This window comes from Erythrolamprus reginae, chromosome 1 (assembly GCF_031021105.1).
Source record: "Erythrolamprus reginae isolate rEryReg1 chromosome 1, rEryReg1.hap1, whole genome shotgun sequence".
Classification (NCBI taxonomy): domain Eukaryota; kingdom Metazoa; phylum Chordata; class Lepidosauria; order Squamata; family Dipsadidae; genus Erythrolamprus; species Erythrolamprus reginae.
In genome coordinates this window covers 327,099,492-327,121,852 of record NC_091950.1, presented here as the reverse complement: position 1 = coordinate 327,121,852, position 22,361 = coordinate 327,099,492, and the positions used below count along the sequence as shown (strand labels likewise).

The following is a 22,361-nucleotide window of genomic DNA, read 5'->3' as shown; positions in this document are numbered from 1 at the left end:
ATTAGGTCCCACAGAGTTGGCCTTCTTCGGGTCCCATCGACTAAACAATGTCATCTGGCGGGTCCCAGGGCAGTCCCGACCCTCTGGAACCAGCTCCCCCCTGAGATTAGAATTGCCCCCACTCTCCTTGCCTTTCGTAAACTCCTTTAAACCCACCTGTGCCGTCAAGCATGGAGAAATTGAAATAACTTCCCCAGGCCTATATTGTTTATGTATGGTGTGTTGTGTATATGTTTTTAAATTATGGGTTTTTAGTTTAAATTATTAGATTTGTATTGCATTGTTTTGCCACTATTGTTGTGAGCCGCCCCGAGTCTACGGAGAGGGGTGGCATACAAATTTAATTAATAATAATAATAATAATAATAATAATAATAATAATAATAATAATAAAAAGTTACCTCAGAAATATGGGTACAGGGATGTTCTACAGTAGCTGATCTTTTATCTTATGGCCCGGCAACCTCAGAAATGTCCAACATACTAATAACACTGATCTGTCACTTCCCAGATGATGACAGCTTACTATTTCTACTTTCAGCATTAAATCAAATATCAGAATCTAGGTTGAAGGGACCTCTGAGGTCTTCTAATCCAGGCCCCTGCTCAAACAAGAAGATCCAGTACCACTGATGGCGAACCTTTTTTCCCTTGGGTGCTGAAAGCGCATGCACACATGCTATCATGCACACGTGAGTGCCCACACTCATAATTCAACCTGTGGGGAGGGCAAAAAAGACCTCCCCCACCTTTGCAGTGGCCTTTCTCCAGCCGCCCCCTGCCTGAGGCCCTCTGGAAACCTACAATGCCCTCCCAGAGAAAAGAAACACAAAGAAAAAAACAAGAATTATACAATGAATCATATGATAAACAATGTACAATAACAACAAACAATAAAGGATGGACGGGTGGACAGCAGATCTGTATTGATAGTGTGAGCTTTAAATATTCTCTGTAGCCGTTACATTAGATCTAATAATCTAAATTATAAGTAAATAAAAGGAAGAGTTGAGTATAACAAAGCAAGGAGGTTTTAAATAGATAAGCTTAATTTTTACATATATCTTATTTCATTCATCCATTGAGATAATTTAAACACCAGATAATTATCTTTGTATGTAGAGAATTTTTGAATATGGCGTGTTTTTAACAGTTGTTGGGCGGATTATTCTTTATTTCAAACCAGTGGTAAAAAGGGTCCCAGCAGTTATAAAATAAAGATTCATCGTTATTTCTAAGTTCCAGAGTTAGTTTGGCCATTTCTGCACAATTTCTAATTTTTTCTAGTATTAACCCATCTTGGGGTGTGTCTTCGTTTTTCCACCATTGTGCAAATGCTAACCTGGCCGCTGTAGTAATATGAATGACTAAGTAAATATGATTTTTTAAAAAAAAAAAAAATTCTGCCTTAAAATACCTAAAAGGAAGCATTCTGGTGTTTTGTCTAATTTAAGATTGAGAATTTCGTCAAGCCAGGTTCCAATTTTTTCCCCAGTAAGTCTGTGATTTTTCACATTTCCACCATAGGTGCGCACCGGAGTTGAGCTAGAGTAATGGCTCACGTGCCGGCAAATGTGACTCCACATGCCACCTATGGCACACGGGCCATAGGTTTGCCATCACTGTCCTACACCATTTCAGACAAGTGACTCTGCAATCTCTACTTAAAAACCTCCAGTGAGGAAGCACCCAGAAGGTCAATCATTGTGTGAACGCATAGGGATGAATCAAGAGCTATTTTTCAAATGGGAATTCTTTCAAGGGTTTTTGCAAAGGAACGTGGAAAAGAAATGGGGAAATATAGTATGTGTCTCATAACATAGGCCCCCAAATAATCCCTGTTGAAAATTGACACTTACCTCTTGTTCTGTCGGGCTCTCTGGTAGACTCCTCCCAAAAATTCACAGGTACAAATTTCAGACACACACACGTTTGAAAATTCAAAACAATGTTCTTTATCATGAAAATTCACTTAAACCAAGCCCTCTTTTGGTATAGCAAAGAGCACTCGTCTCCAAACAAACTGGTAATTTGTACAAGTCCCTTATCAGTTCTGTGATACTTAGCTTGCAGCTGTGAGGTAATTCACAGTCCTTCTTCTTTCACAAAGTGAAACACACTTTGCTCTGGTTTAGTTTCAAAGCGGGGAAAAATCAGCACACAAAAGGTCAAAGTCAGTAAAGCAGTCACGAAACACAACAATCAGATAATCCTCCACAATGGCCAAACCCACAGGCTGCTATTTATAGCAGCCTCACTAATTACCACAGCCCCACCCAACCACAGGTGGCCACATTTTCTTTGATAATAATCTCTCAGTTGTTGTTGCCTATGCATCACTCTCCGCATGCATGGCTGTATCATTAACTCTTGTTCCGAATCCAAGGAGGAGCTAGATAATTGATCTCCTTCTGAGCTGTCTGCCACACTCTCCTCCTTCCTGTCACTCATGTCTTCTTGGTCAGAGGAGCCTTCATCAGCAGATTCCACCGGGGGCAAAACAGGCCTACAGCATGTGGATGTCTCCCCCACATCCAGAGTCCTTGGGGCAGGAGCTGGGCCAGAGCTAACCACAACACCTCTATAGGGCCAGGCTACCTTCTTTTTCAGGTATCACTTTTTAAGTGGAAATTTATTCACTGATTTAGGATAGATTATGTGCTCTCCTATTTTCTTAAGTGGGGAAGCTGAAGAGCCAGTGCTGACTATTCTTGGTTTTCGTTGGCCGGGAAAACTGCCTGTGTTTATGTTTTACAATTGCAAGTTGTGTTGTTGTTTTATATGAGATCAGATGGGGACTGAGAGAGGAAGAAGCTCCTATTGCATAAGCTAAACACTACTCAGCAAATTTGGTCTTGTAGATGTCTTCTTTTACTGTCCTCAGAAGGCAAGTAGAGACTTTGCCTCCATCACTGAGAACTATTGTTCTCTGGCTAGAGTATTGTTGTGACACTGAATTTTATGAGCCAGGGTCAGAATATCAGACTAATGAAGAAGACTTTTTAATTTAATTTAATTTAATTTATTAGATTTGTATGCCACCCCTCTCCGAAAACTCGGAGCGGCTTTTTAATACAGGAAAAAGTCATTTGCAATGAAATCCCTGCACAAACATTGTGCAGAGTACTTCATATGTAGACAACCAGGATGGAAATATTATACAACATAGGCCCAAGGGTGAGACTTTTCTTTATCATGATTGCAAAAAAAATAATAATTGCTGACATAGATTAGAGAAAGAGACTTTAAAAAATAGCATAAGCTTTAAAGTAGACTTACCAGGTTTTTAAGTTGTTTTTTTTTTTAAAGAAGAACCCCCACCCCCACCCCCAATATTTTGCTCAAAAGCACGAAGAAAAATATACAGCCTTGCTCTGTACCTGATATGGTTCCCCCAATTTCTTGGTCATTGCTCCATCTCTGTGTTTTAACCTATTTCCGACATCAAGAAGTCGTCACAGCCCATAAGGCATTGTCCATCTCTGCTGAAGGAGGATGCATTAGAACTGAGATATTGAAAAGTCACAATTCTCAGGCTTCCTCTCAAGGAGAAAAAAACTGATCGAAGAGGTAGCTTGAACTAAGTGAAAATAGCTTCAGCTTGCTAAAAAGATGCAAAGAAGCACAATTATAGCAACAGGTTATACAGTTTGATAAAGTAGGAGGGGAAGTAAGAGTTTTGAGAAGACTTATGGACATTTTGTCTGCTATGATTAGATAAGACAAAGCTGGCTCTGGGTGCCAAGGGAAGAGTGCTGTTGCTATGGGACATCATTATCTGACCAAGTACTGTACGTTGCTTCTTCTTCCTTGCCCAATGAGCAGAACAATGTATTCTCCCTCTGTGCAGTTACAATAAACTGAAAGCAATGAGTGGGGCCTCATTAAAAAGAGTAAGGCAGTGGTGGTTTGCTTCCAGTTTGGAACGGTTCTTAGAATCAGTCGCGGCTGTGGGAGGCTCCACCCACCCACCTGGAACACATCTGCACATGTGCAGAAGCGTCGGGAGCACACACACGAACTGCTAGTAAACTAATTCAGAAATCACTACTGGAGTAAGTCCCTTGTTTTTCCTCTTCATCTCCTAATGCACTTCTTCTCAATTATTTTCTGTTATGCCTCCCCCCCATGAAGAAGTAAACATTTCATGCCCTTCAACTCTCCGACGCACATCCCACAGCCCACCCCGCCTGACCTGTCACCCCCAAATTGCGCCCCATCGCTAGATGTGCAACCTACCTGACACTTGTGCCGGTACTTCTGTCACGTTACTTGGCATTGTGTCCAGGGCAGCCTGTTCTAAAAGAAAACATCTTGCAAGTTCGAGTAGTTTGATTGAACTTGAAAGATGTTTTCTTTTAGAACAGACTCTCCTGGACATAATGCCGAGGAACGTAATGGGGGTACCGGCACAAGTGTCAGGTATATAAGCTACTGATATTTGCTACAGATCTGCTTGGTTTTTCAAGCACCTCTTTTAAAGTAGAAACGTACTTAAGGGTTTAAGAAAGATTGTACACTCTCCTAATTTTGTAAGAGGTATTGAGACAAAGCTGGCTGTTTTAGATTTTCTTTGGCTGGGAGAACTGCTTGTATTGCGTTTTCCATTTGTTGTTTTACTTGAGATCGTATGGTGATTGTGAGGTGGGGGTGGGAGTAAGAAACTCACATTATGTGAGCTGACTATTGCTCAAGTCCGAGCAGATTTGCCCCTATAGACCTCTTCTGACTGTTCTCACAAGGCCATAAGAAACTCCACCTCCCTCACTGAGAGCTATTCTTCTCTCTTTGTCTACTGTTGCAACAATAATTTTTGCAAGCAAGGGTCAGTATTTATGTACTGTACTCACCACTTCAGACAAGCAAGCGTTCTAGATCATTGAGTACAGAGAGATATTTAGAGTGTTATTAGTATCTCTATCAGTGATGGGCTCCTACGGGTACAGTTGGGTATGCAGAACCGGTAAAAAAAATTTGGTCAGATACGCAGAAGTGGTAGAAAAATTTTGATTTTCTTTTTTCTTTTTTTCCTTTCTGGGCTCTGGGTATGTTTTTCCTATCACAGTAAATGAGGTTGAATGTGTATAATTTTAGAAGAGCTTTCTCTCTTTCTCTCTCTGTGTGTACATATACATACAATTTAAATAGGAGATAATGTATATTTTTGTGTGCCTGTGTGTAATATGTAAGTATACATATGGCATATTTATTTATTTATTTATTCATTCATTCATTCAATTTTTATGCCGCCCTTCTCCTTAGACTCAGGGCGGCTTACAACATGTAAGCAATAGCACTTCTTAACAGAGACAGCCTATTGCCCCCATAATCCGGGTCCTCATTTTACCCACCTCGGAAGGATTGAAGGATGAGTCAAACTTCCATATATACATAGAATTAAATAGTATATTTTGGATGTTCAGTAATAATAGTAAATAGATAGGGAAATTGTATCTCTTTGAGGTGAGGAGAGTCCAGGCACCCTAGCCCTAACCCGTTGACATGAGTAATGTCAAGTTGGCCAACTTTAAGCAGTCATATGACCTTTAAGCCACCCTCTGTCACATGGCCAGCAAGCCACACCCACAAAATAACCCACGCCCACAGTGTGGTAATAAATATTTTTGGAGTTTACATGGTGGCGCGGTGGTTAAAATGCAGTACTGCAGGCTACTTCTGCCTGCCTATTGCCTGCAATTTGCAGTTCAAATCTCATCAGGCCCAGCCTTCCATCCTTCTGAGGTGGGAAAAATGAGGACCCATATTTGGAGGGCAATATACTGACTCTGTAAACCACTTAGAGAAGGCTGTAAAGCATTCTGAAGCAATATATAAGTGTAGATGCTATTGCTATTACTGCCATGCATGCCAGAAACATGCTGTTTTAACCATCTCTGTATTGTATCTATGATAACAGTACTTCTATTTAGAGGCATCTTTTCAGTTTTAAATGTAAAGTATACTGAGTATTGTACGACAGTATGCAGACTTCCAAGTTTCCAATTCTGTACTAGTTTCAGCAGCCCCTTATAATTGTAGTTTTGCCTTTGCAAGACTATTTTCTAAGTTCTACCTTAGTGCCCTTCATGTAACTGAAGAAGTCAACATTTTATTTACTTACTAATATTTTATGCTCCTCCCAACAAATCTGCCATATTGGTATTTGAAATGAACCGTTTCATACCATTCCTCTTTCATCCATTTTAACATCATTGTAGTTCATCACTATCTTGTTAAGTTATTTGCATTCTGCTTTAAGGACTTTGGAAAGGTTTGGACCTTGCTTGTTTGAAAACCCAACATAATAAACATTCAAAGGCATGAAAAAAATGTACCACACAGATTCCTACAGAAACATAATTTAATTTTTATTTATTGAAATTCTTTAAACACTTTGTTACATCAAATCCAGGTACCAAGTGGAAGCCAATCTTAAGTACTCCAACGTGAACAGGACAAGATAGAAAGGAGGAATGAAGGAAGAACCTCTGGCCGGCCTAAATACTGGTGCATAGTTCTTGGAAACTCACATGTTGGCCATGAATCTCTTAAAAAGCACTAAGATGCTAAATACTGCAAGAATAACTTGTCCCATCTTTCCCTTAAGGTTAATTGTTGCAGCATGTAACAAAGATGAAGGAGTTTGGTGATGATATCCAAAGGGTTTTACCTTTCCAAAGGAAATGCACTTAGTACCAAAATCTTAGTGTGCCCATGTTCTGCAAGCCTTTGGCTTTAAAGCAGCGATAAAAAATTGTAGGGCAATAAAACTGATACTCTAGTTTGATCTGGAATTAGTTGGCAACTTCGCAAGAAGAGGAAAAATATTGTTTTAAGTTTTTGATGAGAGACAGCATTCGGAAAAAGGTACACAGGTGTGTTTTTTCATCACAACAACAGTTGGAAAGAAAAAGCTACAAGCATTATTAGTATCTAACTTGAAAAGGTCTTTGGGAAAGGGCATACTCTATTATTTTTTTGCCCAGCTAATGCTGAAGGATAGCACTGGGTTGTTGTACCAACAGTCTTGTAAACACTGATGAACGACATTATATGACTGGTACCAGAAAACAGACTTTTACATGCAAAGGACAGCCACTGCTCAAGGCTAAAGCTATAGGATTTATATCTTCCAGCTAAAACGTTTTTCAAAACAAATCAAATCATTTTAATTGAATAAGATTACAGAAATCAAATATACAGGCAAATTCAAGATACAGACCAGCTCCGAGATGTACACCAAAGAAACCCAACCTAACGAGATGGGTGAATCTACAGAAGAAAATACCCTGCCTGCAGGAAGAACACACTTTTTTTCCAGTGAACCTGAGTAGCAATAAATAGAAAGAGTGTTAAAATGCAAGTCTCACAATGAAGCGGAAAGGACTTCATTTAGATTTGAGCCCATCATCGTAAAATATGATAAAGAGTTTCTAAAACCTTCCCAAGGGATATGTGTGAGTGTTCTAGCTCTTATTTCATTCACTGAATGCTAGAAACTCTGCCGTCACCAAACACTGTAAACAACCAGGACTGACCCTTCCTTCCCTTTCCCTTGAAACAATCCCTCGCTAAAGGCATCTGCAACTCAAGTCTTCGTTTTTGGTTGGAAGTGTTTTGCTGTCCCACCTTAATATATTTAATATACATATACACATAATGGAATTTTCATTAGGCACAGCTGCAGGTTAAATGTTCAACAAGTCCTCGTCGCTATCATCATGGTACGATGCAATGTTCATGGAGTTCTGCATTTCTTCTTGACCAAAAGTGGGGCTGGTTTTGCTATTCTTCCTTCCGTTAGGCAGAGCAGTTTTTCCACTGGCTGAAGGCTTGGGAGCTTTGCTTTGATAAGGTCTTCTAGTGCTGCTGATGCCTCTTGAATCAACATCTCTTGCTGAATGAATCTTCACCTCTGGTATTGTCAATACTTCATCCTCACTGTCCATGTCATCCACCGGAAGGGACATGAGCGTATCCGACATGGCTGCCTTTCGTGCTATGTGGCCATTTATGTACGCTTCGTTTCCTGAATTGTGATTTGGTGTAGCTACTTCTTCCATGAGCCATTCTGTTTCATTCTCATTTACTTCTTCAGTATTTATCTGTTAAGTCCAAGTGAATAGTGTTAAAAACATGATCATTTAGTTTACTGAAAATCAAGGTACATCTGATTTTGGAGAACTATATTCAGCAAAGTAAGTGTTTTGCAGATTCAATTCTTTTACTAGATAGAATCAGGAACAAACAATGGGAAAAACTTTTCCTGAGATCTTGAAAAGCATCTGCTCAGGTTATATGGATCACTGAGCAAAGAACACTGTGCTTTATGGATCACTTCAGTGGTGCTCAAAAATCTGTGAACCCCTTTGAATGTTCCAATAGTTTTGCAAAAATATGGCCTAAGGCGTGATGTATTCTTCATACAAGTCCTGAAACTAGATAAAGAAAGCTCAATTAAACAAATGAGTTTCACTATACTTGTTCATGTATTTATTGAGGAAAATTATCCAAACCTTCATATTTCTGTTAAAAAAAGTATGTGAAGCTCTAGGAATATAAGTTCATTTAAAGGGGAAATTAGAGCGATTGTAATTAGATGTGAATGTGGGAAGTCCTTCCTTAAAGAACGGAATTCTGCGTATACACTATCGAAGTCCAATCTTTACAATACAGGTACATAGAAATATGTAATAGCTAGAACAAAAGAGGCTTCTGAAATCCCCTGAAAAACAGCTGATTCTCAACATACTAGAAGAGGTTACAAATCTACTTCCAAAGGGTTTGGACTCCGATCAAGTAGATTGTGTACAAATGGAGGAAACTCAACTCTTCACATAACCTCCCCCAGGAGTGTTTGATCCACTACGGTCACACTAAGAGCAATGTATATATAATATACTGGAAGCTTTCAAAGAACCCCAAGGTAATGTTTTAGAAATTGAGGGCCTCTTTTGTATTGATAAATGGCATCATTCATGAAACCATCATGAAAATTATTAGATTTGTTATGAACTGTTTTCTATTGTTGTTGTGAGCCGCCCCGAGTCTACGGAGAGGGGCGGCATACAAATCTAATAAATAAATAAATCAAGAGAAGAATGAAGAATAATAGTATGCACGGCAGGATTGCAAGGAGAAAATCACTTCTATCCAAAAAGAATATTGCTGTCCATCTACAGTTTGCAGAAGACCTGAGTATGACAGAATATGACAGAAAGCTATTGGAAGAACGTTCTGTGGATGGATGAGATCAAAACAGGTGGTGTTATTTTGGTTTTGGGTTTTTTGCCTTGAATAAAAAACATTATATTGGTGAAAGGCAAACACTGCATTCCAGCACAATAACTTATCTCATCTGTGAAACACGGTGATGGCAATATTATGGTTTGGGTGTGCTCTGCTGCTTTTTGACTAGAATGATTTGCCATTATTGTTGGAACTATGAATTCTGAATTATTATATGGCCAACTCTAGAGGAAAATGCCAGGACTGAAAGTTAAGAGAAAGCGGATTATGCAGCACACCAACAGTTGAAAACACACAAGCCATAAAACCAAAGAATGATTAAATCAAAAGAAAGTTAATGTATTGAAATGGCCAAGTCAAAGTCCATACCTTAATCTAATAGAAATGTTGTGGAAGAACCTGAGAGAGCAATTCATGCGAAGAAGCCTCTGAACCGAAACATCTCTGAATTGAAGCTATTCTGTATGGAGGAATGGACTAAAATTCCTCCAAACTGATGTACAGAACTGATCAACAATAATCAAAAAAAGTTTAGTTGCACTTATTAATCCCCAAGGAGAGCATACCAGTTACTGAAAGCAAAGGTTCACATACTTTTGCCAAAATAGCTTTGAATTATTTCTTTCAATAAACAAATATAATTTTTGGTTTATTTATTTAATTGGGTTTTCTTCATCTGATTTTAGGACTTGTATGATAACAGATCGTGTTTTACATCAAATTTACGCAGAAATATTGCAAATTCAAAAGGACATACCACATTGATTGATTAAATACAAGCAGCCTTGTTCCTATAGAAAAGAATTTAGTTGTTTTCTGCAGATAGGATGAGAAAGCTATCACCTTCACTTGCTAAGTATATCTTCTAAGAATCTGGCATGGACATTGATAGGATGGTTTACATTTATAGTCCAGAAAAACCCTAAGGGCCACCAGTTCCACAATATGATTTAGGGCTGTTCAGATGAGAATACGTTTTATAGAACATATTGGGGTGGCATGCAAAGGAGATGAACTCACTTAAGAATATTTTATATCAGTATCTTAGATTTGTTTAATATAATCCTTTGCACGAGTTATATTCTCATGTTTTACTACTCAATTTTAGCATATTATACTGCATTTTAACTTATCATTTATTCAAATTCCCTCCTGTATCTTAGCCAATTTTATTGTATTTTAACCTGTCACAGTTTTATGACGACCGATGTGGTCCTTTTCCTTGCTTTGATATGGTCAATTGACTAATCAAATAAAGTTGATATTGATTGATTGATTTAGAGGAATATGCTGTAAACCTCTATACCTTTTCTGGCTGCTTCTCCCTTTGGCCCTTATTCTTTTGAAATGACACACAGCCATGCTCGAAGCTTTGGAGGAATAGAATTTTTTTTAATATAATTCTTTCAAATCTTGAATAATAGCCAAAAATCTCAACTGAAAGCTATCAATAAATAATGCTTAGTGAATGTAGGGCAGATTTTTTTAAAAAAATTGTAAAATCCATCCAGTTATTTATACTTCATGCTTATGTATAATTAAGTAGCACTGATTTTAAACAGGATATAGTTCTGCACCCAGTATAGTTATGATTATAATACAGAGCTGTAAGCAGAATACTTGATGCATATTTATAATAAAATACCTTGGTATATTTATAAGAAACATTTGATGATCTCCGACAGCAGTTGACTATCTTCTGCTTCATAGATTCTCTGCAAAATAGAAAAATTAGTGTTACACACTTTATATTCTGAGATAACTAATCTACACGTTTGGGTGTCTTCTCAATACAACAAGCCATTATCAAGTTGCAAATGAAACTGGAAAATGGGGATATCATATTTGAAAAAAAAAGAAAGCAAGCCCATGTGTCAAGAATTAGCACTGCAAGCTTTGACGAGAACCCTGATGGCAGACTAGAGCAGTGTTTCCCAACCTTGGCCACTTGAAGATATCTGGACTTCAACTCCCAGAATTCCCCAGCCAGCATTCGCTGGCTGGGGAATTCTGGGAGTTGAAGTCCAGATATCTTCAAGTGACCAAGGTTGGGAAACACTGGACTAGAGGAAGGAGGAAGTTTGGTTACAGTGGATGACAAAAGTGGGAATGAGATACTATTAGTAGCAGTTTTGACATCAACAGCAATTTCTAAAAATGCACGTAGATATTAGTTCTTTCAAAAACACTTGTGCTTGATTTAAAAAATGAGACATAGTCTGATATCAGAATATTGGCCAGGACTATTTGTTGTGTGCTACTACTAGAGCCCTGGTGGCATGGAGGTTAGAATGCAGTATTGCAGTCCAATTCTGCTGATTGCTGACTGCCAGCAGTTCAGCAGTTTGAATCTCACCAGGCTCAAGGCTGACTCAGCCTTTCATCCTTCCGAGGTTGGTAAAATGAGGACCTAGATTGCTGGGGGGAATGTGCTGACTCTGTAAACTGCTTAGAGGGGCCTGTAAAGCACTGTGAAGTGGTACATACATCTAAGTGCTATTGCTACTATCCTATAAGAATAGCAATATGTTTAAAGAAGTAACAGTTCTGGCACAGTTTTATGGGTGTTGGACACGTTGTTTTCAATGATACCCCAAGCTTTCTGACTTTAAAACATTTCCAAAATGTTATATTGGGGAGTTATTGCAAAATAACTCCTGCCACATACCTCCCAGAGACCAATTAGAGCACACAGAGTTGGCCCCCTCCAGGTCCCGTCAGCCAAGCAATGTAGACTGGCGGGACCGCGGGGGAGAGCCTTCTATGTTGCTGCTCCGATTCTATAAAATCAACTCCCCCCCCCCGATGTCCATACTGCTTCCACCCTGCTAGTTTTTCGTAAAGCCATAAAGACATGGCTATACCGGCAGGCCTGGAGGCCCTAAATTAACAACCAGCTTGACCATCTGTATAATTATGATTGTGAATGAATGGTATGTATGCATGTTGTGGAGTCGTCCTAATACCAGTTTTAGCTAAAGTTTTAGTAATTAGATTCTTTTCTCTTTGACTTCTTTTTATTGTTGTTGTAATTTTATATTGTAATTTCATATTGTCGTAAGCCACCCTGAGTCCTTCGGGATTGGGCGTCATAGAAGTCTAACTAACTAACTAACTAATTAACTAACTAATTAACTAACTAACTAAATACATAAATACCTACCTACCTACCTACCTACCTACATACCTACATACCTACATACATACATACATAAAGCAACAATCTGACTATTCTCTTTTGTCCTACCTTCTTTCTTTTTTGTAAAGTAGCAGGACCACAAGGCATGCTGTGAGAATCACAAGGAGTAAACTTAATAGTGCTCCAACTGCTTGGCTTCTTCCTGAAAGGCCTTTAGAAAAACCTTCTTCGTACTTTCCATCGTTTGTTGTTTCCGAGCTACTGCAAATGATTAAAGAAATGGGAATTTGAATTCAAAAGGTACCATCTGTTCGGCAAAAGCAGCCCTCCACATATTATTTGTTCTCTCTTCTCTGTTGCAGCTCTTCCGGCCCACTAGAATGGGTCTCTTTGACCCTTGGAAAGGTTAGTGATATATTGGAAAAATAAAGAGAGACAGATAAATTGGCAGATGAATAGGAACATTATAAGAGATAAACAATACAGAGAATGGATAGAAAAAGAATTAGATTTTTTTTTAAATGCAATAAAAATTCAGAGACCTCTTTTCAAAATTTGTGGGATACAGCTAAAGCATACATTAGAGGATTAACGATCTCTTATACAGCAAAGAAAAATAAAGAACAATGGATAGAATACGAACAACTGATTAGTGAGTTGAAACAACTTGAGTTAGTATTTCAACACAATATTAAAGACTACGAGATTAAGAGGAAAATGGATTTAATTAAGCATAAAATAAAATTTATTGAACAAAAGCAAATAGCAGAAAAGTTTAAAAGGGCCAAACAGCAGTATTTTGAACATGCCAATAAACCAGGAAGATGGCTCGCATATAAACTAAGAAAGTATAGACAATCAAAAATAATTAAAGAACTGGTAGATGACAAAGGCATTAAAAAATATAGAAGTGAGGAAAAAGCAAAAATCATACAAGATTTCTATAAAGAACTATATAAGAAAGAAGATATTAAAGAAGAGGAGATTTTTAGGTACTTAAATTCATCAGACTTACCACAACTAACGGAAGGACAACAAGAAAGGTTAGATAGTTTAATTACAATACAAGAACTGCAGACAACTATTAAAAAACAAAAAAATAATAAAGCTACAGGGCCGGATGCTATTCCGGCGGAATGGTATAAAATAGAAAGCGATGTAATAATAAATAATATGTTGGAAATTTTTAATGAGATTGTTATGGATGGTAAAATACCAAAATCATGGTCTGATTCGTTAATAACGTTAATTCATAAGGATGGGACAGATAAAGATAAAATTCAAAATTATAGACCTATATCATTATTAAATGTAGACTGAGCACACATTTCTATTGTATTTCCCTGGACTTTTTTCATAAATGAACCTTGCAAACTTTTGATTAAATTCAATAATATTCAAAAACATTGCTAAATTCTGAAATAATACGTGAAGCTTCTATTCAGAAATGATTAACAACCACATTCAAATACATTCCTGGAAATATAATAAGCTATAAGTACTTTTAAAAAAATATTTTAATCCTCCCATTTCACAGCAAATTAATCAACTTCCAACAAAACAAGCAAAATTTTTCAGCACAAAAGTATGTTACAGTTATTGCCATATAAATAACTCTTGAGTGACTACTATCTGAAATCATATTAGGTTTGTTATATTTCACTTTATTCTTCATAATGGTCACATCTGAAAAAGGCAGCATCCATTACATCAATCCTTCAGGCTTAGTACCGAAAAATAGAATTGCTCAACTCTGCAATGGACTGGTTAGGATGAAAAAACTGAAATTTAATTCAAGTAATACTGCGGTTTGGGGAAGGGGGCTCAATCTGTTTTCATGGGGCTGCATTTCTCTCAGTACATTTGTAGCTAAATGTAATCTCTGTAATTTGTCCAGAAGAAGCTGCAGCTTGAAGTAAACATCTGGACAAATTTAATCTAATAAAGATGATTGACGATCTCTTCAAAATTCACTAATATTTTTGTATTTTCTTGCACTTTAAAACTCCTAAAACTAAAACTGTGATAGCTATATCACACACATAATTCGAGAAGAGGAAATTTATTTGAAATTGTTAGTTTTAAGGCTGTAACAGGCTGAGACAGTACGCACTATACAGAACTTTTGTGATCTCTCTATTTAGTCAATTTTAGAGATGGACAGACTCCAGAATGACTTTGGGTAGCTGAACAATTAAAAAACAGAAAAACAAACATGGTAACAAGAATTATTCTCATGAAATTTACTTACACCAACTGGCAAACTGCCGAGGTGTACCAGGTGAATAAGTACTGGCAGTCCATTGATTCATGAAGAAATTTTGGGATGCCTTCTCCAGCGTCTTTATCACAGTGGAAGACAATAGTTGAGGAGACAGATTTTTGGGAATCTCTCCCGCATGGGGATTCAGAGAAGAACACAAGATCCAAAACATCATCTGCAAAGGAAGAAAACAAAATTAAAAATTCACAATCAATGGTTGGTTGTGGATATGTTTTGTGAATACAGTGGAACCCCGACATACGAGCAGCTCTACTTACGAGCTACTCGAGATACGAGCTGGGAGAGTAGAGAAATTTTTGCTCGACTCACGAGCTTCCATTCGGGATACGAGCCGAGAAGAGCCGGCCTGGCTTGCTTTGCTTCCGAGCTGATGCAGAGCCGAATAAAGCGTCACGCCCCTCTGACGCTTTCGGCGGCTTCCGAAGCGATGCTGGGCTCTTTTGCCGCCAAAAGCGTCAGGGGGGCGTGACGCTTTATTCGGCTCTGCAAAGCAAACCAGCCTGGCTCTTCTCCGTTCGTATCCAGCGCTTGGTGAGTCCTTGGCTTCTGCTGGGGGTGGGGGGATCTGAACGCTTTCTGCTGGGGGTGGGGGGATCTGAACGCTCTCCCTGGCTGGGAGCACTTTCGCTGCGAGAGAGGGCTTTCCCGAAAGGGACGGAGAAAGCCCTCTCTCGCAGCGAAAGTGCTCCCAGCCAGGAGGCTGCGAGAGAGGGCTTTCTCCGCCCTTTCGAGAAAGCGCGCCTGTCTGAAAAGATCGCCGCTGGTCTGGTGGGGTTTTGCAGCAACCTCCGAGCAACCTGGGCTCGGAGGTTGCTGCAAAACCCCACCGGACCGGCGGCGATCTTTTCAGACAGGCGTGCCGATTCTCCGCTTTTAGCAGTGAGCGGAGAATCGGCGCGTCTGTCTGAAAAGCTCGTAGCTGGCATGGAACATCCCCCCATGCCAGCTACGAGCTTTTCAGGCAGGCGTGCCGATTCTCCGCTCACTCCGGGTGAGCGGCGAATCGGCGCATCTGTTTAAAAAGATCGTAGCCGGCATGGAACACCCCCCCATGCCAGCTACGAGCTTTTCAGAAAGGCGCGCCGATTCTCCGCTCACTCCGGGTGAGCGGCGAATCGGCGCATCTGTTTAAAAAGATCGTAGCCGGCATGGAACATCCCCCCATGCCAGCTACGAGCTTTTCAGAAAGGCGCGCCGATTCTCCGCTCACTCCGGGTGAGCGGCGAATCGGCGCATCTGTTTAAAAAGATCGTAGCTGGCATGGAACATCCCCCCATGCCAGCTACGAGCTTTTCAGGCAGGCGCGCCGATTCTCCGCTCACTCCGGGGTGAGCGGCGAATCGGCGCATCTGTTTAAAAAGATCGTAGCCGGCATGGAACATCCCCCCATGCCAGCTACGAGCTTTTCAGGCAGGCGCGCCAATTCTCCGCTCACTCCGGGTGAGTGGCGAATCGGCGCATCTGTTTAAAAAGCTCGTAGCCGGCATGGAACATCCCCCCATGCCAGCTACGAGCTTTTCAGGCAGGCGCGCCGATTCTCCGCTCACTCCGGGTGAGCGGCGAATCGGCGCATCTGTTTAAAAAGATCGTAGCCGGCATGGAACATCCCCCCATGCCAGCTACGAGCTTTTCAGGCAGGCGCGCCGATTCTCCGCTCACTGCTAAAAGCGGAGAATCGGCACGCCTGTCTGAAAAGCTCGTAGCTGGCATGGGGGGATGTTCCATGCCGGCTACGATCTTTTTAAACAGATGCGCCGATTCGCCGCTCACCCAGAGTGAGTGGAGAATCGGCGCGCCTATCTGAAATGATCGGAGCCAGCATGGAAAGCCCCCCCATGCCGGCTCCGAAGCACCGGGCACCCCTCAGCCGACGTCTTTTCCCCTCAGCCCTCGGGCTTGCATGCATTAATCACTTTTCCATTGTTTCCTATGGGAAACAATGCTTCGACCTACGAGCTCTTCGACATACGAGGTTCCTTCCGGAACCAATTAATTTCGTATGTCGGGGTTCCACTGTATCTCAGAAGAGAAACATAGAAACATAGAAGACTGATGGCAGAAAAAGACCTCATGGTCCATCTAGTCTGCCCTTATACTATTTCCTGTATTTTATCTTACAATGGATATATGTTTATCCCAGGCATGTTTAAATTCAGTTACTGTGGATTTACCAACCAAGTCTGTTGGAAGTTTGTTCCAAGGATCTACCTACTTTTTCAGTAAAATAATATTTTCTCATGTTGCTTCTGATCTTTCCCCCAACTAACTTCAGATTGTGTCCCCTTGTTCTTGTGTTCACTTTCCTATTAAAAACACTTCCCTCCTGAATCTTATTTAACCCTTTGACATATTTAAATGTTTCGATCATGTCCCCCCTTTTCCTTCTGTCCTCCAGACCAGCGTTTCCCAACCGGTGTGCCGCGGCACACTAGTGTGCCGCGAGACACAGCCAGGTGTGCCGCGACAGCGACAGCTGGGCGGGGAGCTGCCGGTGCCTCCGACCTCCCGGCTCCTGCCCGATGCCGCGGTTTCTGCCGCTCTCCTGCTGCGCCCCAAAGAAGGAAGGCAGGAAGAAAGAGAGCTTCATTCTTCCTGCCTTTTTCCCGCCTTCAATGGCGTCGGCGGCAAGTGTCCTTTGGGGGCCCGGTGGGAGGGCACTGGCAGCGGAAACAGGCTGCCGGCTGCAGCGGCCCCGGGCACCGTTCCCTGTAGGCTGCGCACGCCAACGCACCCCAAAATGCCCCCCCGCGCACCCTTTTCCAGGGGCGCACAGGGAGCCGCGGCCACCCGCCCGCCTGCCCGATTTCCCTCCGCGCGGCTGGGGACGCGGATCCACCGCCCTCGCCAGCCCGATCTCCCTCCACCCGAGTGGGGAGGTGGATTCGCCGCCCCTGCCAGCCCAATTTCCCTCCAGTGGCTGGGGACGCGGATCCACCGCCCTCGCCAGCCCGATCTTCCTCCACCCGAGTGGGGAGGTGGATTCGCCGCCCCCGCCAGCCCGATCTCCCTCCACCCGAGTGGGGAGGTGGATTCGCCGCCCCCGCCAGCCCGATTTCCCTCCAGTGGCTGGGGACGCGGATCCACCGCCCTCGCCAGCCCGATCTCCCTCCACCCGAGTGGGGAGGTGGATTCGCCGCCCCTGCCAGCCCAATTTCCCTCCAGTGGCTGGGGACGCGGATCCACCGCCCTCGCCAGCCCGATCTTCCTCCACCCGAGTGGGGAGGTGGATTCGCCGCCCCCGCCAGCCCGATCTCCCTCCACCCGAGTGGGGAGGTGGATTCGCCGCCCCCGCCAGCCCGATTTCCATCCAGTGGCTGGGGACGCGGATCCACCGCCCTCGCCAGCCCGATCTCCCTCCACCCGAGTGGGGAGGTGGATTCGCCACCCCCGCCAGCCCGATTTCCCTCCAGTGGCTGATCTCCCTCCGTGTGGGGGGGGGGGGGCACGAACCGACGACCGGGGGCTGTCCGTCCGTGTTGGGTGGTGCAGGGCAGGCACAGGCAGCCCCAGGGGAGAACAAGGGAGGGAGAGAAAGGAAAGAGAGAGAAAGGGAGGGAGAGAAAATTGAATGAAGGAGGGAGAGAAAGAAAGAGTAAGAAGTAGAAAGGATAGAGAAAAAGGAAGAGAAAGGGAGGGGGAGAAAGGAAAGAGGGAGGAAGGGGGGAGAGAAAGAAGATATGAAGGAGGGAGAAAAAGAAAGAGAGATAGAAAGGAAAGAGGGAGAGAAAGGGAGGGAGAGAAAGGGAATGAAAGAGGCAGAAGGGGTGAGAGATAGAAAGGATAGACAAAAAGGGAGAGAAAGGAAAGAGAGAAAGGGAGGGAGAGGAAGGAAAGAGAGATGAGAGAGGAAGGAGGAGACAGAAAGAGAAGAAGGAAGGAAGAGAGAAAGAAAGAGGGATGGAGAGAGAAAGGAAGGAAGAGAGAGAAAGAGGGAGAGAGAAATAGAGCGAAAGGGAGGAAGAGATATTTTTTTTATCCAAACTTTTTTTAGCGCCCCCCCCCCCCCAATGTTCCCCAGGATTTTGAAAATATGAAAAATGTGCCGCGGCTCCAAAAAGGTTGGGAAACACTGCTCCAGACTATACAGATTGAGTTCATTAAGTCTTTCCTTATGCTTAAGACCTTCCACCATTCTTGTAGCCCGTCTTTGGACCCATTCAATTTTGTCAATATCTTTTTGTAGGTGAGGTCTCCAGAACTGAACACAGTATTCAAAATGCGCTCTATATAGCGGGATCACAATCTCCCTCTTCCTGCTTGTTATACCTCTAGCTATGCAGCCAAGCATCCTACTTGCTTTTCCTACCACCCGACCACACTGCTCACCTATTTTGAGACTATCAGAAATCACTACCCCTAAATCCTTCTCTTCTGAAGTTTTTGCTAACACAGAACTGCCAATACAATACTCAGATTGAGGATTCCTTTTCCCCAAGTGCATTATTATAGTTTATTGGGCTGTTAAGGTGATAGGGAAGAAATGTACTTGCAGGTTTCCACAAGATACAACAGCTGATATACTTCCCCTCTGTGTGCCTACTTATTCTGTTGTAAATCCTTCCTCCCCAATCTCTTTCTCTGCCAGAGAGGGAAGAGGGAGTAAAAAATGGGGCCAAGCACAGGAGCATAAAAAAAACACCAACCCCCTCCACTCTCTCCCATAGGGCAGAGATTGCCTAAACAAGCAGTTCGGGTGGTGGGGGAGGAAACCCAATGAATTTATGTGGGCAATTGCTCCTGTGCCTATTATTTGTCAAAAATTCCTCCCTTGTATTTCTTTCTACGTTCATTCCCCATTGTGTGCGTTATTCCCTTCTTCTCTAAGTTTCCTGCTCTGCAAGCAGGAGGGGAGAAAGATTAAGCACAGGACAAGTCTTACTAACTGTAAAGGCAATCACACAATTGAAAGACAACTGTGAAGGTTATAAATGTAGGCATTGGTCTTAAAGCTACTTTTTTCAGCGCCATCCTAACTCAATGGTCACTTAGCAGTTGAATAGTAATAGCAGTTGCTAAGTGAGGACTATTTTTTCTTATATATTTATTTATTTTATTTATTTATTTACTTATTTATTTATTGGATTTGTATGCCGCCCCTCTCCGCAGACTCGGGGCGGCTAACAACAATGATAAAAAACAACATGTAACAATCCAATTTAATAAAACAACTAAAAACCCTTATTATAAAAACCAAACATACACACAAACATACCATACATAACTTGTAATGGCCTAGGGGAAGGAATATCCTAACTCCCCCATGCCTGGCGACAAAGGTGGGTCTTGAGTAATTTGTGAAAGACAAGGAGGGTGGGGGCCGTTCTAATCTCTGGGGGGAATTGATTTCAGAGGACCGGGGCCGCCACAGAGAAGGCTCTTCCGCTGGGGCCCACCAAACGACATTGTTTAGTCGACGGGACCCGGAGAAGGCCAACTCTGTGGGACCTTATTGGCCGCTGGGATTCGTGCGGTAGAAAGCGGTTCCGGATGTATTCTGGCCCAATGCCATGTAGGGCTTTAAAGGTCATAACCAACACTTTGAATTGTGACCGGAAACTGATCGGCAGCCAATGCAGGCCACGGAGTGTTGCAGAAACGTGGGCGAATCTAGGAAGCCCCACGATGGCTCTCGCGGCCGCATTCTGCACGATCTGAAGTTTCCGAACACAAGTTGCTAAATTTCTCGCTTAGTAATTAATGTTCTTACTTTAGTTTCCTTCTTGCCTCTCATGGAGGTGAGTTGGCAAGTTTACACATTAGGTTTCCATTCATGTAACGACTGGAAAGGAAACGAGGCAAGTAGACAAAAGATTCATCTTTATTGTTTTCCCACATTTGCTCTCTAGCTACCGGGTTTAGGAAAACCAAAAACAGGATCTATATATGTAAAAAAAAAAAAATCAACTCTTCTCCTCACAGAAAGCAAGAGAAGATGCAGTGAAAAAAATTATATTGTCTTACTCTTACCCTGTTCTTCTATTGTTGAGTATCACCTTTTCAGTTGTTCTCTAAACTTAGAAAGGCAGCAGGTGGTTGATAGAGGAGCACTAAGGGGGAAATATAACTCACACTCTCTCCCCCCCCCATCTCTATACTGTATATGGTGTGGGGGGAGCCTAAACATATATAGGGACCAAGCAGAAATAAGGAGCTGCTTTATTTTCACCCCCTGGGATAGGAAAAGGTCGGAATCAAAATCCCAAAGGTGCTTTTTCAAGAGGCAACTGGACTTTCTGATTTTTCTTTGAAAACGTTTTGCTTCTCATCCAAGAAGCTTTTTCAGCTTTCTTGAGAAGCGAAACGTCTTCAAAGAGAAACCAGAAAGTCCACTTGTCTCTTGAGAAAAGCATTTTTGGGACAATCATGACCTGGATGATTGAGAATTTCCATAGACAGTCAGAATCAAAGAATCCCCGTGTCTAAAAAAATAGGACTTTTCACAAATGCTCAATGCCTCTCAATCAGCCTAAGCAACCAAGAATCTCAGCGACTGATTAGGTCCCACAGAGTTGGCCTTTTCCGGGTCCCATCGACCAAACAATGTTGTTTGGCGGGTCCCAGGGGAACAGCCTTCTCTGTGGCGGCCCCAACCCTCTGGAACCAGCTCCCCCCTGAGATTAGAACAGCCCCCATCCTCCTTGCCTTTCGCAAACTCCTTAAGACCCACCTCTGTCATCAGGCATGGGGGAATTGAAATATCTTTGTATGTTTGATATTTTGTGTGGATGTTTTTTAAATTATGGGTTTTTAGCTTTCTAATTATTGAATTTGTATTTTACACTGTTTTTCTGTTGCTGTTGTGAGCCGCCCCAAGTCTGCGGAGAGGGGCGGCATACAAATTTAATAAATAAATAAATAAATAAAATAAATATGCTAGTATTTGGAGGGACAAGAGAATAAATTAACATCCTTCAGAGGTGGGACTGACTGACAATTATTAATAGCATCGTTCAATTCTGCTCACAGGAATGAAAACCAAGAAGGTGAATTTGGAGACATTAGGAAATCAACAGGGAGAGAATTTTTTTTAAAAAAGAAAATATACTGATACTGAGAAATCAGTATAATTAAAACAAATAAGGAGATGATGTGGATGTGCAAAATGCTTTATATATCTTTAATCAAATTTATGTGTCTGCTCCGTCACACAAAAGTTACTGGGTAGATTTATGGCCAAATAATTCTAGCCATAAAACAGCTACTGCTGGCTAATTCTTTCCTCAATTATAAGGAATGAAATGTGATTTCTTTCCCACACATTGAAATATGTCCTTCTGAAGAAAATTGTGAAAAAATATAATTGGGAAAAAAACCTCCAATAATCAGACTTTCGGTGAGTCATAAAAACGTGGCTTTTTAAGAAATCCCTAAAGCAGGGGTCCCCAAACTTAGCAACTTTAAGACTTGTGGACTTCAACTCCTAAAATTCTCCAGCCAGTTGACTGGGGAATTCTGGGAGTTGAAGTCCACAAGTCTTAAAGTTGCCAAGTTTGAAGACCTCTGTCCTAAAGGATTGGAGGACCAGCTTTAGATTGTGTTTGGATGACTAGGTATAGCCTTTTATAAAAAAATTGAAGAAGGAAATACACTGGGAAGATTGACGATGGGCATACAAGTGAGATATCTGATTATGGGACATGGTTACATTCTGCAGCTGACATGGGGGACGGGGCGAAGAAACACAACATA

At 41.8% G+C, this 22,361-nt stretch overlaps 1 protein-coding gene across 3 annotated transcripts in view; it reads right to left on the bottom strand.

The window, feature by feature from the left end:
• Positions 1–6,343: 6,343 nt before the first annotated feature.
• The window catches only part of IGF2R (insulin like growth factor 2 receptor), a 126,876-nt gene continuing 110,858 nt past the window's right edge, over positions 6,344–22,361 (bottom strand). Inside the window, exons 45-48 of one of the 3 annotated variants that reach the window (XM_070733800.1) lie at positions 14,640–14,826; positions 12,497–12,649; positions 10,895–10,964; positions 6,344–8,438 (exon numbers count right to left, since the gene is read on the bottom strand). In XM_070733800.1, the coding sequence (XP_070589901.1) occupies positions 8,403–8,438; positions 10,895–10,964; positions 12,497–12,649; positions 14,640–14,826 (446 nt within the window). In that variant the 3' untranslated portion in view covers positions 6,344–8,402. Of the gene's footprint in view, positions 8,439–10,556; positions 10,620–10,894; positions 10,965–12,496; positions 12,650–14,639; positions 14,827–22,361 lie in introns of those variants that run through there. The other 2 variants (XM_070733799.1, XM_070733801.1) reach the window with 2 other exon arrangements.